At 38.9% G+C, this 14,575-nt stretch overlaps 1 protein-coding gene across 5 annotated transcripts in view; it reads left to right on the top strand.

Moving 5' to 3' along the window:
- The window catches only part of abcc9 (ATP-binding cassette, sub-family C (CFTR/MRP), member 9), a 78,637-nt gene that overhangs the window by 36,626 nt on the left and 27,436 nt on the right, over window positions 1-14,575 (top strand). For 4 of the 5 annotated variants that reach the window (XR_014915972.1, XR_014915971.1, XM_085436636.1 and 1 more), the window contains 12 exons: window positions 6,548-6,649; window positions 6,744-6,828; window positions 6,908-6,988; window positions 9,375-9,512; window positions 9,597-9,722; window positions 9,816-9,915; window positions 10,238-10,311; window positions 10,535-10,729; window positions 11,084-11,235; window positions 12,301-12,370; window positions 12,574-12,731; window positions 13,001-13,093. Coding sequence is in view for 3 of the 5 variants with exons in the window: in XM_085436636.1 (XP_085292762.1) it covers window positions 6,548-6,649; window positions 6,744-6,828; window positions 6,908-6,988; window positions 9,375-9,512; window positions 9,597-9,722; window positions 9,816-9,915; window positions 10,238-10,311; window positions 10,535-10,729; window positions 11,084-11,235; window positions 12,301-12,370; window positions 12,574-12,731; window positions 13,001-13,093 (1,374 nt within the window). In the remaining 2 variants the exon portion in view is untranslated. Of the gene's footprint in view, window positions 1-2,113; window positions 2,153-6,547; window positions 6,650-6,743; window positions 6,829-6,907; window positions 6,989-9,374; window positions 9,513-9,596; window positions 9,723-9,815; window positions 9,916-10,237; window positions 10,312-10,534; window positions 10,730-11,083; window positions 11,236-12,300; window positions 12,371-12,573; window positions 12,732-13,000; window positions 13,094-14,575 lie in introns of all 5 variants that reach the window. The other variant, XM_085436634.1, reaches the window with a different exon arrangement.

Genomic DNA, 14,575 nt, shown 5'->3' with positions numbered 1-14,575 from the left:
ATGTTATTTTAAAGGGGTATATTGGCAAAAGCACGAGTATCTTCTTGGTGTTAAATTAGTTTATTAGTCATAATTTTTTATTACACCCAAAAAGGTAACTGCCATCTTTCACTGCTCACTGAGCACAGCATTTCCCCATCAGTTTAATATAAAGAGGTTACAAATCATTCCATATCATTTTTTATGCCTTTCAACGTTTACATTTAGCAGTTTGGATGATTTTTTTTTATTGCTCACCGTGTGTTATGAAGGTTAAGTAAGTAAATCGCATTAGGAAGTAATCTGAAGGTGTGATCGGCTGTGGTTCACGAGCCCTACAGAAACCAGTGCTGATATCAGGTAAAGCAGTTTCTGAGTTTACCAAGGACACTTTCTATCTGGTGTTTGCTGAGTTAGTGCAAAATTGCACTGAAATTCGGAAAAGAACAACGTGGACATGCACAGCTGTCATTGAGAGTTTTTACTCTAAAATCTGCTGCACGTTTGTACTGAGTGGCAGCACTGAGGTTTAGCCTGAAGTTGGAGAGTGAGGTTAATATTGGAGATCTGTGGAAGCCACATAATTATCAGTACATTCATATTTCTCTCAAATGTTGAAGGAACACAATTTTTATCCTTACATTAGGATGTCTGATGCTCTTGGCTGATGATGGCCTCAGAGGAATGGGACATTCACTGTTTGGTTCTGCTTTGATGCAGAGACATTAATCAGTCTGAATGTTGTAGCAGGATAGCTACAACATTCAGACTGTATCGTCGTAACACATGCCTGATGGATCGATTACTTTATGTTATTCAGTGGTTAAACTGATTTCCATGAGCCAAGAGAACCAGTACAGAAGTTTAACACACTGAAAGCTCTTAGAGTGACCAAACCATCTGAGAAGGGTCTGAAACTTGCGTAACTCTTGCCGCTGTTGTAATGTTTTTGTAATGTCATAAGACTAATCTAAAAATATTAAATTGTTACATTACAGTGTTACATATTGAGAAACTAATTGCAAGAGAAGATAATTTATGTGTTATTTAGTTTCTTACAGCTGTTTAAAATAAAACAAACATAATAAATAACACACACCACGTACGAAACTCAGAAGTATAAATGCTGTCCTCTCTGCAGCCTCTCTACACATGATGCTTTTAAACTTTTCTCTTTTTTTCAAAGCTAATTTGGTTTTACTCATTTTTCATGTCTTGTTAAACTGTAGATGTAACAGTAAAATCGAATATTCATTGACATGCAAGAAACAGAAAAGACTATTTGCTCATCTATGCATATTTATTACATCAATCATTGATTTTGATTAAACTGAACACGTCATTATTCTATAGGTTTATACAGTGTTGCACTGTTTTTCTTTGTTCTAGCACTCCTCTTGCCAGATTCTCACTCACTATTTTTAAATATATTAGCTGACTTTTGTGTATGACTTTTGACAACCATGTAATTTTTGAAATGTAAACCTTTCAACTCTACTCTACTAACTCTATTACTAGTCCTCCAATAGTACTGGAGCTGGAGAACAAGAAACAGTACATCCTTAAAGTAACACTGAAAATGTCTCTGAGCTTAAATTAGCATGAGTGGAGAGTGAGGGCTGGATACTTTTTAAAGTGCAGTCAGGGCGTATTTGATGCTGCACGTCCTTCTGTAAATAGGCTTGATTTAGCAGTTGGATTGAAGATTCTCTGTTTGTTGAAGGCTCTTCTGTTTATGCCTGTGCTCGTTTAAGCTGGGATATGATTCTTACACAAGCACACTCTCAGTCGCAGAAAATACACGACCTCATTGTCGAGGAAGCCACAAAACCTAATTATCACAGACAGACAATGACTGCATCACTTACACAGCCCTTCTTTTCTGGGTGGGAAGGTTAATTCAGTTAACAGCTGGCAGGCTGGGGTTTGACATGACTCTTCCATTTGTTTTCATGTTTTTTTCTTCTTCGTGCTTTTGGTTTTCCTCCTTAAAAAGCGAAGCAGCAGCTCATCTTTTGTGTTTTGTTATCGCTTTGCTTTTGTTGCGGTGGTCTTGTCCTTGTGTTCACACGTAAGCGCAAATATACATGCAGTGGACGGCAGCAGGCTAATTCTAACACACTGACTTTGACAGTTGGTCAGAGGCAGAGGAGTCTGACGAAGACATCAGGAGGTACTCGCTCTTCTTCTGGTCTCGACCTCAGAATGATGTGACCCTTTGACCCCTCAGTCTCACCTCCTCTTCTTTCTCCTCTGCTTCTCCTCCTCTTTCAGTTTTAACCCCATTTGTCAGTGTTACTGTGCCTCAGAAGAAGTTGCCATTTTGCAAATAGCCAGGTTGTTGTTCTTGAACACATATATATAAGCTGTCTTTTCTATACCTATATAAATAAATATTATATAGTGTTAGTCATAGACAAAAACCATAATTCTTTAGTGAATACACAGCTTATAATACTGAAATTAAAAAGCAATGCAAGGTTGCCAGTTTATTAATGCAACATTATTTTACTTTTATTGATTTTTTCTTTTGTTTTGTAAAGAGGTAAAACGTCCAGTAAGCGTTTCATTATTTTAACTTTTTAAATACAGAGATTTTCTTTATCTAATGCTTATGAGGACTTGAAATGTGATTGAAGTTAAACCTGAACCAAGTTCAGTAAGACAGCAGCTTAATGAGGAACCACAGATGGATCACTTATTGGTTTATTCTTTCTTTCTTAAATGATTTTGCTACATCAGGTCATATTGTGTGTGTTCAGGACCGTCAGCCTTCAGAGAGTGTTCTGCTCATTGTGTTGCTTTTTGTTCACGTGCCGTCTGTTGTTTTTGTTTTTATTGCTGGGAGTCATTGGACCCCCCCATTCAAAAAAACAAACAAAAACCAAACAAACAAATAAACAGACTATAAACAGACTTTCTGATGCAATTGCGATATTTCTGCTAGAAGATAGCACCAAATAAGAAAACGGGAGCTGGCCACTTTATTACTTTTTTTCTCCAAAAAAGTTTATTTATAATAGCGGTTTGTTGACAGTGGCAGTTGGATGACAGACCTCTCAATCTAATGGCTTCAGATCGAAAAATATACATGTGGTGACTTTGAGGAAGACTTTGTTGGTAAGAAGATTAATTTTCTTATGATTTGAGGGTAATATGATGGTTATAGAATAAAAATTGTAGGCATGCCAACAGGTTCAAAAGAAAATTTTAATTAGAACTTTTCCCCCTTTTTTTGTCTGTTAATTAGTCCACTGGAGCCTTCTCATTCCCTCAAATGGGCGAAGCATTTTGTGAATTTTGTAAAATCTAGATCATAAAAATAAATAAAAGTATTAGACTTATAACCTTGCTAGTTGATTTAAAGTTTTAACAACAAACCTGTGTCAGAGGAACAAGGCCAGAGAAAGAAAAACCACAGCTGAAGGATACCCCAACCATAAATATGAAAAAATTAGATGAGAAATGGGATTTTTTTGACAAATTGTTAGATAATTAAAAAATGGTATGCAAAAACTAGAAATGTTTGCACACTGGTGACTTTCATTTTCAGGCTTTGAATGGTGTTTCCAGTTTTGGACGTACAACAGCATATACTGGGATTATTTGCTTTACATAATCCCATCAATTACTAAGTTTAAGATGAAATCAGCAACTGGGAGCAAAGATGTATTGTTCCCTCTTAGACAACCTCAGGCACCCCTTAACCAACACCTCATCACATGTAGACAATCAGTAATTAAGCCTAAGCAGCACCCAAAGACTCCTTACACTGCCACCTCAAGGAGCCAGCTGTATAATAGACTTTCTAACAGGGTCTATACAGGGAGTGCAGAATTATTAGGCAAGTTGTATTTTTGAGGAATAATTTTATTATTGAACAACAACCATGTTCTCAATGAACCCAAAAAACTCATTAATATCAAAGCTGAATGTTTTTGGAAGTAGTTCTTAGTTTATTTTTAGTTTTAGCTATTTTAGGGGGATATCTGTGTGTGCAGGTGACTATTACTGTGCATAATTATTAGGCAACTTAACAAAAAACAAATATATACCCATTTCAATTATTTATTTTTACCAGTGAAACCAATATAACATCTCCACATTCACAAATATACATTTCTGACATTCAAAAACAAAACAACAACAAATCAGTGACCAATATAGCCACCTTTCTTTGCAAGGACACTCAAAAGCCTGCCATCCATGGATTCTGTCAGTGTTTTGATCTGTTCACCATCAACATTGCGTGCAGCAGCAACCACAGCCTCCCAGACACTGTTCAGAGAGGTGTACTGTTTTCCCTCCTTGTAAATCTCACATTTGATGATGGACCACAGGTTCTCAATGGGGTTCAGATCAGGTGAACAAGGAGGCCATGTCATTAGTTTTTCTTCTTTTATACCCTTTCTTGCCAGCCATGCTGTGGAGTACTTGGACGCGTGTGATGGAGCATTGTCCTGCATGAAAATCACGTTTTTCTTGAAGGATGCAGACTTCTTCCTGTACCACTGCTTGAAGAAGGTGTCTTCCAGAAACTGGCAGTAGGACTGGGAGTTGAGCTTGACTCCATCCTCAACCCGAAAAGGCCCCACAAGCTCATCTTTGATGATACCAGCCCAAACCAGTACTCCACCTCCACCTTGCTGGCGTCTGAGTCGGACTGGAGCTCTCTGCCCTTTACCAATCCAGCCACGGGCCCATCCATGTGGCCCATCAAGACTCACTCTCATTTCATCAGTCCATAAAACCTTAGAAAAACCAGTCTTGAGATATTTCTTGGCCCAGTCTTGACGTTTCAGCTTGTGTGTCTTGTTCAGTGGTGGTCGTCTTTCAGCCTTTCTTACCTTGGCCATGTCTCTGAGTATTGCACACCTTGTGCTTTTGGGCACTCCAGTGATGTTGCAGCTCTGAAATATGGCCAAACTGGTGGCAAGTGGCATCTTGGCAGCTGCACGCTTGACTTTTCTCAGTTCATGGGCAGTTATTTTGCGCCTTGGTTTTTCCACACGCTTCTTGCGACCCTGTTGACTATTTTGAATGAAACGCTTGATTGTTCGATGATCACGCTTCAGAAGCTTTGCAATTTTGAGACTGCTGCATCCCTCTGCAAGATATCTCACTATTTTTGACTTTTCTGAGCCTGTCAAGTCCTTCTTTTGACCCATTTTGCCAAAGGAAAGGAAGTTGCCTAATAATTATGCACACCTGATATAGGGTGTTGATGTCATTAGACCACACCCCTTCTCATTACAGCGATGCACATCACCTAATATGCTTAATTGGTAGTAGGCTTTCGAGCCTATACAGCTTGGAGTAAGACAACATGCATGAAGAGGATGATGTGGACAAAATACTCATCCATCCATCCATTCGCTTCCGCTTATCCTTTTCAGGGTCGCGGGGGGCGCTGGAGCCTATCCCAGCTGTCATAGGGCGAGAGGCGGGGTACACCCTGGGGAGAACATGCAAACTCCACACAGAAAGACCCCGGCCTGATGGTGGAATTGAACTCAGGACCTTCTTGCTGTGCGATAACAGTGCTAACCACTGTGCCACCGTGCTGCTTACAATAAGCGGAAATAATTATTTTAATAGTGGTTTAGGTTTAGCAAATACTCATTTGCCTAATAATTCTGCACTCCCTGTATTTCATCTATACCTCTGAATATGCACAATTTAAGACAGTACAGTTCTGAGAAATGGCTGAATTCGGGTATCCTAAACGTTTATATATATTACTTACTATACAGCCAGATATGGACGAGAAAAAAACAACTTTTAGAGACAAAATATTAGAAAACTGTCATCATCACAGCTCTCTGACCTCATTAACGACTTCACACCAGAGCGGGTCTCAGCTCAGACTCCCAGCAGTGGTTTTTGACGTGTTGATGTTTGTATTCATGATTGTGTTGCTGTAGATGATGTCATGTTGTTTTTTATCATTATTAACTGTTGATAATTTGCAGCTCATCATTAACCTCATCCATGACCTTCATATTTATCCCTCATATCTCACAAGTTGTTTTTACATTGCAGTGGAGTTTGACAGATTTACAAACATAATCCTCCCTCTCTTCCTCCTCGTTTTGTTTTTGTTTTTATGTTTGGGTCCCACTTTCATAAAGCTGATCAGAACAGGAGTACTGATCTTATGTTAGCTTTAGCCTTTAGATACAGCAAAAAGCTACATACTGATAACTGTAAATAAAGCTGCAATGTTGTATTATGGTGCTGAATTCAATGGAGAGGTTTTAGAGAACAAAAAGAAATTCCCAGATTAAACTTAAAAATTTATATTTAAAACGTAATGTTGGAATTAAACACTAGTATTTTTATTTGTTCAAGAAACAATATTGCTTTACTTTTTTTAGGTTAGCTTTTCCTTAGTGAATGACTTATTATATTAATAACTAAATACTTTAACAATCATAAGGATGCTGAACTGTAAGCAACATTGCTGTGAAGGTGGATCAGTATTTCTGCTCTTTAAAGCTTTATGGATGCATGACCTGCATTTTTTTACCTAGTATCTGTTTGCCTCTATTTCCTGTGGTGCACACAGCAAGAACAGAAACTCTGTTGCCTACGCTGCCCAGAAGTCCTGGCTGCTCAACGCTACTGTGGAGGAAAACATCACCTTTGGTAGTCCATTCAACAAACAGCGGTGAGAACCCCACAGCTCACAGTTACAGCTCACCTCAGCGGTGCTTTGTGTTCACATTGAGAGCTTTCCTGACATGTTCATGGGTGTTTTTCAGGTACAAAGCAGTGATTGACGCCTGCTCTCTGCAGCCAGACATTGACCTGCTGCCATTCGGAGACCAGACTGAGATTGGAGAGAGAGTATGCAAGTTTTTAATTTGCCTTAAAAAAAAACAACATAATCACATGAAGGGATTTAATTTATCTGTTTCTGTGTCAGGGCATCAACCTGAGTGGAGGGCAGAGGCAGAGAATCTGTGTGGCCAGAGCTTTGTACCAAAACACCAACATCGTCTTCTTGGTAAGCTTAAAATTCCCTTAAACTTTCTTTTTAATGTTCAAAACATTGGAAACTCTTCTGAGTTCTGTCTTTTTTTCTTTTTTACAATGTGCAATTAGAATTTTTTTTAATGTAAAATAAAGACTTTTACTCCTAATTTGTAGCCAAATTAGATAATGCCATTTCTTTACAAGATTAAGTTCTGTAGTATTCTAATCTTCCCTTTTTTATATAATTAAATGTATCATGCAGTGATGTATTATGTGACACACAGTACATTGTGGCCGTTGGGATAATGACAGTGAATGCTGTCATTTGTTTATCTGGCTGAGTAGTTGTGTAATTTCCTGCTGCCACCTCGATTTTTAGTCCATTAGCAAGCATACATTCCTCATTAAATTCTTTTATACACTCATGACCCTTTGTAATGTCTACGATGGTTAAGAAAAAAATGAAATGTATAATGAGGAGGGAATGTTTTTCTTTTGTGCTGTTCATATCTGATATCAGGGCTGGAATATATGCGTCATACACTCCCACATCCCACAGCCATAACACAGGCTTCATTAACACAGTATAAAACACATTATAGCATCCGCCGTCCTGTTAGCACAAAGATTAATGGACATCTGGCTGTTATCCCGAGGAGTTTAAGTTGTGATGAAGAGCTGGATATAATCAAAATTATCTCAGAAATCAGGTAGAACAGGTAGTACAGAGACACAGGGAGAATTTACTAACTTTTACATGGTGCAACTAATCATTTCTGCTTGGAAATTTCACATTACAGTTTTTTCCATTGTTTCATAAAGTATAAATATCTATTTACGGATTTACCTTTATTTAACCAGGAAGTCTAAGGGAGATTAAACGTATTTTCCACAAGAGGAGCCATGCAAACCGAATTTATATAAAAAATACAACAAAAGTACAACATCTACATCATGATGTACAATATACTAATACCTACCTGCCTCCACATGCCTCCTTTACAGCATTCCTTATGATGGAAACTGAAAGCTTGCTTAGGTTTAATCTTTGGGCAGGGATAGCTCAGTAGGTAGAGTGGTGGCCCCATGATCGGAAGGTCGGGGGTTCGACTCCACTGAACGGCTACCCTGATGTACCCCTGAGCAAGGTACCGTCCCTACACACTGCTCCCCGGGTGCTGCACTGGTGGCTGCCCACTGCTTCACTGGGTGAATGGGTTAAATGCAGAGGAACTATTTCCCTATGGGGACTAACATGCACACTTTACACTTCTGCAGATTATTCCATGTCCAGTGTTGCAAGGAAATGCTGTACATAAATAGACTGAAAATAGACTGTACATAAAAAATGTACACACGTGAGATCTCCCACTGGTCCAGGACCTTCTGTTTTGAAGCCTCGAATTGAACAAACTGACAGTCAACATTTTGGTTTCCAAAAGCTTGAAGTGATGACCTTTTGACATCACAGATTCATCCAGCCAACATAGATACATGCTAATAAAAGCTAACAAGTGGACAAGGCGGCAGCCAAAGCTACTTGGCAGTCAAAGTAGTCTCTCCCCTCGTAATGGAAATTTAAAGACTGAATTTCAATTGGAGAGTTTTTGTCCAGCTATCATAAAGAGAGAAACTCTCCACAGAAACCAAAATCGTCTTTTGTGACTCCACAGCTACTTTTAGGTGCTCCCTTGTCACAAGGGGTTACCAAAGCAGGTAGCCCCCAAAAATGCCTTTGCAGATATAACCCCAAAGGGGATTTGTGCCTTCAGCCAGAAGCAAACCAGTGACTTTTTACAGTACTTGCCAAAAAATATGACACCTCTCAACTAGCTTTAAAGTTAGCATAGTGTATGGAGCAAGCCATTTGAGGAACTGCATATTCTTGCACTTCCTGTTGGATTCATTTTCAGGTTAGAATCTTTCTGTTTGATTTTTAAAAAACTTTTCTCATGGCAATTTTTTTAAAAAAAAGAAAAAACAATCAATGGTAATTTGTACAGATAGTACAAAATAGACTTTTCTAAGTAAGGGTTTGAGCATTAAGATATAGACTATTGTTTATACTCAAGAGACTTTTATCCACCACATCTCTAATTAAGGCTTTGTCTGTCATAAATCTGATATACATCAGATTTGCTTTTCATTTGAAAATAAACTCAATTTGAAAGTCTTTTATGATCATAAATACTTCTCACAAAATGTGATCCTCCAGGTATTCACTTATGAGAGTGAAACATGACAGAGCAGAAGACATATGTGTCAGTGTTACAAATGTTAGTTTAAACCAGTTGATTACATACGTATTCAGGACTAAACATTTTTAAAAGTGAATACGTATAAAAGCATTTCAGATTGAGAAAGTCATTCGTTTGTCAGATTAACTGATATCCATGCTTCTCTCTTAAATCTTGCAGGATGATCCATTCTCAGCACTCGACATCCACCTCAGTGATCATTTGATGCAAGAAGGAATCCTTAAATTTCTGCAGGATGATAAACGAACCGTGGTCCTCGTGACCCACAAACTGCAATATCTTATACATGCAGACTGGGTAGGGCCTTCTGTTTGCAGGAAAATACATGTCATAAATTCAGTTTTCATTGAGCCTTAACATTATATTGTGTGTTTTGTCCAGATTATAGCAATGAAGGATGGTACAGTCCTGCGAGAGGGAACTCTGAAGGACATTCAGACTCATGACATTGAACTTTATGACCACTGGAAAACCCTGATGAACAGGCAGGATCAAGGGCTGGAGAAGGTACGGTATAAATCTGCAGCTGTCTAAGTGTTTAGTAAAGCTTTCTGTCTACTCTAATGTTTCTCCTATTATATCCACTCCTCCGGTGTGTAGGACATTCAGCAGGACAGTCAAACAACACTTGAGCGGAAGACGCTGAGGAGAGCTTTCTACTCCAGAGAGGCCAAGAACCAAATAGATGATGAAGATGAAGGTGACAGATTCCTTTTCAGTGTAACTGGTTGAGTCATGTTGTCAGAGTTTCCTCCTGAAAAGACATGATGACACATAGACATAGTGCCATCTTAGGGTTCATTGTCAAAGTTTGGTGGAGTGCTTGTTTCTCCAAAATATTCTAGATTTACTGTAGGAAACATGTTAGTACTCAAAAGTCCTTCTAGTATTTTAATTGAATGTAACTTATCACTAATTAGCACCATGGCATCTTCAATACCATCTGTGATGATTAAAATGGTTAATTTATAATCACCTTAAAATAAAAATGATATCTTCTAAATGGGATTTTATTCTAACAGAAGAAGAAGCCGAGGAGGAAGACGATGACAACTTTTCCACGACCACCAACAGAAGGTCAAAGATCCCGTGGAAGGTAATCCACTCATCTGCACAATGACATTTTCTCGTGATTTAAAGTGTTGTTAGCAACAACATTAACTGCCACAAAAGAAAAATAACCTCAGCTAGTTTACTGGGCAGTTGTTTGGTGTAGTGTTAGTTACCTGCTACTATTTTTTTAGAGGAATAACAAGTTTGACCGACCAAATAACCAGTGACTACTGCTTTTCTTACTATGATCCATGCTGCTCTCTCAGGTGTGCTGGTGCTACCTGTCTTCTGGGGGGTTCTTCATGGTCTTCCTCATGATTTTCTCTAAACTCCTCAAACACTCCGTCATTGTGGCAATCGATTACTGGTTGGCTAACTGGACGTCGAAACTCAATAACAGTGCAGAAACAGGAACAGACATGTATATTAATGGAACCAGACCCACCAACACCGCAGTGCAGGTACAATATGTCTGTCATGGGTTTTAATGGGTTTTACTGGGATTGTAATTGGTTTTATTAGGATTTTAATGGGTTTTATTGGGATAATGTATTAAAATCACTTGTGAACTGAATCTCCTGTTGACTCTCTGAATGTTGCAGAGAGCATAATAAGGGAAAATATATACAAATTAAATGTACATTTTAACTGAATGATTAAAAAAATCACAAATGCAGAGATCAGAAACCAGTTGGTGACATCACAGTGGCTCTATTTGTATTTTAGAAACATTTAATGATAATATTAGTTTCTGACATGTTGCTCTTGTTTCTCCATGGTGTGATTTCTGTCTTGTTGTGTGTCACCGGGGGCAGGACTCCTACTATCTGCTAGTGTTCATCATCTTGTGCGCGGCTGGAATCACTTTATGCCTCATCACCTCCCTCACTGTGGAATTTCTTGGTCTTTCTGCAGCCACCAACCTGCACCACAACCTCCTCAACAAGATCATTCACGCTCCCATCAGGTACATAAAACAGAACTGCAACAAGACCAGAGTAGACATCTGTAAAAAAGCTCGAAGCTCACATTTAATCTTTTAAGCAAACCTACGTCTGCTTTTATAACCTGTTGGAAGTTGTTTTTGTCTTTTACATGCTGAATTCTTAGTCTTTTAATCTATATGTGTTTACTTGGTAGTAAATGTGTGTGTAAAAGTTGTATTTTTTATTTTACTTATAACCTGTGCTGGTTTTTTGCGCTGAAGCGAGAATGGACCCTGGAGGTGAAGCTGTGCATTTGCTGGTTAATTAGCGTTCTGAGTTTGAAGACTAACAAATATCCTAAAGAGTGAAGCCTTTACATGGGAGCTTCTTGAAATGTGGATTAACCTTTTTAATAAATCTGCTGGCGGTTTTGATCCAGCACCTATGTCATTGTGCCATATGGCTCAACTATGGCTGTAGGAAGTGCCCCAAATAATAATAATAATAAGACTGGCACTAGAAGACGCAGAACTGAGCTTTTCCTGAATGGTGTCTTGGGTCACCCCTAACGATGGGGTGAAGGGTGCAGTCATTTAGACTACTGTGCATCAAACGTTAGTTTGCACTTCTGTGCAGGCGTTTTGGGTATGTTAGACTTGGAGGAGCAAGGACATGGATGAATTATCTCTGGGCTGGGTTGGAAAACACCGCAGTGTGCTGTTGGAAGAGTAATATGTGGTGATGAATGGAAGAGAGTCAGGGGAGCGTTGATTGTATTTCCTCACATCACTTTTGTAAGTGGTAGAAAATCATCAGAATCAGAATACTTTATTGATCCCTAGGGGAAATTATGTAAAATGGATGGATGGATCCGCTGAACAGTGTGTTTTTGAGTGTGACTGGGGACTTTGGCGAACCATCCTCACACTTGAGCCACATCTCTAAGGAAACAGTTGAGTTTTGTGTGTGTGGCTGCACTTGTCCCGCTGTTCTTCGCTCATCATCGGTCTTCGTAATTGATGGAAAGTTTTCTGTTGCTCTTTCTGCAGACTCCCTCTCTTTTCTTCAGGATTACATAACCCTTATTTAAACACCTCTCTCCACAGGTTCTTTGACATCACTCCTTTGGGGCAGATCCTCAACAGATTCTCAGCTGATACCAACATCATCGACCAGGTAAACTGATGAATTTGCATAAGAGATAATGGACTCGAGGCCCATGAGGAAGCGTGTACACAACTGCTGCACTGAACAGATGTTTTAATTATTATTCCTGGTTAGCCGTCAAAGTGAAGTTGTGATTTGTTTGTGTTTTGCTAAACTAAAAGAAGGAAGCAAACATGACTGAACTCCCACTTCCTCATTTCCTTTCATTGTAGCATATTCCTTCAACGCTGGAATCTTTGACGAGATCCACGCTGCTCTGTTTGTCAGGCATCGGGGTCATAGCCTCAATCACTCCTATTTTCCTGGTTGCCTTGGTTCCTCTGGCTGTGGCCTTCTACTTCATTCAGAAGTATTTCAGAGTCGCCTCCAAGTATGTCCACAGTGTATTTGTTGTAGCTGCAGCGCATAATTTTTCTATCTAAACAAATCAGGGAGTTTATTTAGATGCAGTGAGCTGAATCTCCTCACTGCAGGAAACAGGAAACATCAACTTGATGATTTATGGGAACATGAATTCTGAATGAGTACACCAGAGGACATCATGCAAATAGGATTCAGTGTGTAATATGCATGTGTACACTTGTGCATGGGAGATTTCATATGAAGTGATATGCATACTGTAAAAACACCTCCTCTCAGGGACCTCCAAGACCTCGATGACTCAACACAGCTTCCTCTGCTCTGCCACTTCTCTGAGACTGCAGAAGGTCTCACCACCATACGAGCTTTCAGGTACACGCTTGTCTTTTATGCACTGAAATTTGCAACCCTTGTTTTTTTTCTAAAAATTGGTCAAAAAATGTGAACGACGATTTTACGGCTGCTTGTTGTGCTCTGCAGAAGATCATTCGTAAACAGAAGAAATCAAAACAGTGGTGAATTTTTTATATTCTTCAGTTCAAACTACTAAAGTTCAAACTGGAAATCGAGACAAATACAGAAGATAGCGTGTATTGGCATAGCTTTTGTAAAAGATGTACTTCAGTCATGTTTTACAGGCATGAACATTTTTTCATGTTTATTTTAATGTTTTGTGTCTTTTTTTCTTCTGCCTGTGGTAACTTGAGTTGAAAACAAGTGAACTTCTTTTAAGTTCCTGAAGATGTTTCAAATCTCAGGTTTTTCCACTTCTGATGCCACATTTAGATAAGAGGTAGAACATCGTCAAGAGCCTAAAAGAAGTCCACTTACTTTCATGTCAAGCCCATTAAATGACCTTGACCTGGATGACTGAGAAGCTAGACTGGCACTGTAAGTCAGCGGTTCTCAAAGTGAGGTCTGGGACCCGCAGAGGCCCAAAAAAGCTCACTGCATAATTTGCTATGAATCGTAAGTTTGTGCTGTATTATTACAAATATAAAGATGGAGACATTTTATACCAATGTTTGGGCCCAATAGACACTGATATGAAAATAGCAAAGTACAAGTACTTTGTATATACCTATAGTTTTCAGGCATCTGTACTTTACATGACTCCTTATTTTTCGGACATCTTTTTGATTCCTATCGCTAAATTTTAACACAAATATCTCTACTTTCCATTCCTTACATTCTCAATACAGACGCATTACTCTAGATTTATCACATTTAAGGGTAGGTACTGATTCTTTCTCATCACTGCACACCTTCCAGACTTCCAGCCAATTTTAACCTAAATAAAGGGAACAATAACACATAAAAGACAACTTTACTGGTGTATCCATCATTGCACATGACTGATCTAAAACATATAAAAATGAAAGAGGCAAAGCAAAGACATGAAATCTTTCTGCAATGAGAGAGGAAATGTGCTGTTAGTGACATTATGAGAGCAAATGAAGACACTGGGCAGCTAGCTTTGCTCAAAAACAACTCGTAGAAAGAACGATTTTTTTACTTTTGAAGAAAAGTTAAATCAGTACTATTGCTTCAGAGGAAACTATAGTATTGAATAGACCAATCACAACACCTGTGGGTTGCGTCAGTGTGACGTGCAGTTCCATTTCTAGGCAAGAATACATCATGTTATGGTGTAGGCTACAGCTCCTTATCCAGCTAGCTATCTGGCACGCGTAGCCAGGGCTTTATCTGCTGCAGACCGGCTTTGACTGGCTTTTGCATTCAGTCCTTCACAGGCATCACCTTTGCATGCCTAATTCCAAACTTTGAAGTTGAGTCCACACAGTGTGACTACAGAAGAGATCTCCATAGAAAACACATGACAGTAAATGTGTA

The sequence above is a fragment of the Copadichromis virginalis genome, linkage group LG17, assembly GCF_057382275.1.
Source record: "Copadichromis virginalis isolate Kocher_CV1m ecotype Utaka linkage group LG17, C_Virginalis_male_GT1.1, whole genome shotgun sequence".
Classification (NCBI taxonomy): Eukaryota; Metazoa; Chordata; class Actinopteri; order Cichliformes; family Cichlidae; genus Copadichromis; species Copadichromis virginalis.
This window is presented reverse-complemented; position numbering and strand designations above follow the sequence as displayed.